The following is a 499-nucleotide window of genomic DNA, read 5'->3' on the forward strand; positions in this document are numbered from 1 at the left end:
TGGTTGTGCAGAGGCGGAGAGGATCAGGCCCCCCCAGAGTCTCCCCGGCCTGTGCCAGGGATGTCACTCAACCTGGCTTGGATATCCTGAGCTTGGAGAGGCCTGGCAGGGGCTGCCATGGCTGGGTCTCTCAGGGTGGGGTGGGTTTTTTTTTGGGGTCTTTCCTCAGCCCCTTTTACCTCCGCTTTCCCTAAGTGAACTATGTGCTCTCTTGTTTCCAGAAGGCAGGGAGTGTGTAAATTGTGGGGCTACCTCAACCCCTCTGTGGAGAAGAGACGGCACCGGGCACTATTTGTGTAATGCCTGTGGACTCTATCACAAAATGAACGGGCAGAACCGGCCCCTGATCAAACCCAAGAGAAGGCTGGTGAGTTTCCTTTTTTATTCTTTCTTTTCCCTCTTCTGCCACTTTTGCTTCTTGTCTGCGGCTCGGGATGGACAGGGAAGCTCAGCCAGCTCCAAAATCTGGTCCCACTGCATCAGAGGGCTGGGAGGGGGG

At 55.5% G+C, this 499-nt stretch overlaps 1 protein-coding gene across 1 annotated transcript in view; it reads left to right on the forward strand.

Moving 5' to 3' along the window:
* The window catches only part of GATA3 (GATA binding protein 3), an 18,540-nt gene that overhangs the window by 5,863 nt on the left and 12,178 nt on the right, over window positions 1-499 (forward strand). The window contains exon 2 of the mRNA XM_009321769.1: window positions 222-367. Coding sequence (XP_009320044.1) covers window positions 222-367 — 146 coding nt within the window. The remainder of the gene's footprint in view (window positions 1-221; window positions 368-499) is intronic.

The sequence above is a fragment of the Pygoscelis adeliae genome, unplaced genomic scaffold (assembly GCF_000699105.1).
Source record: "Pygoscelis adeliae isolate BGI_AS28 unplaced genomic scaffold, ASM69910v1 Scaffold202, whole genome shotgun sequence".
Lineage (NCBI taxonomy): Eukaryota > Metazoa > Chordata > Aves > Sphenisciformes > Spheniscidae > Pygoscelis > Pygoscelis adeliae.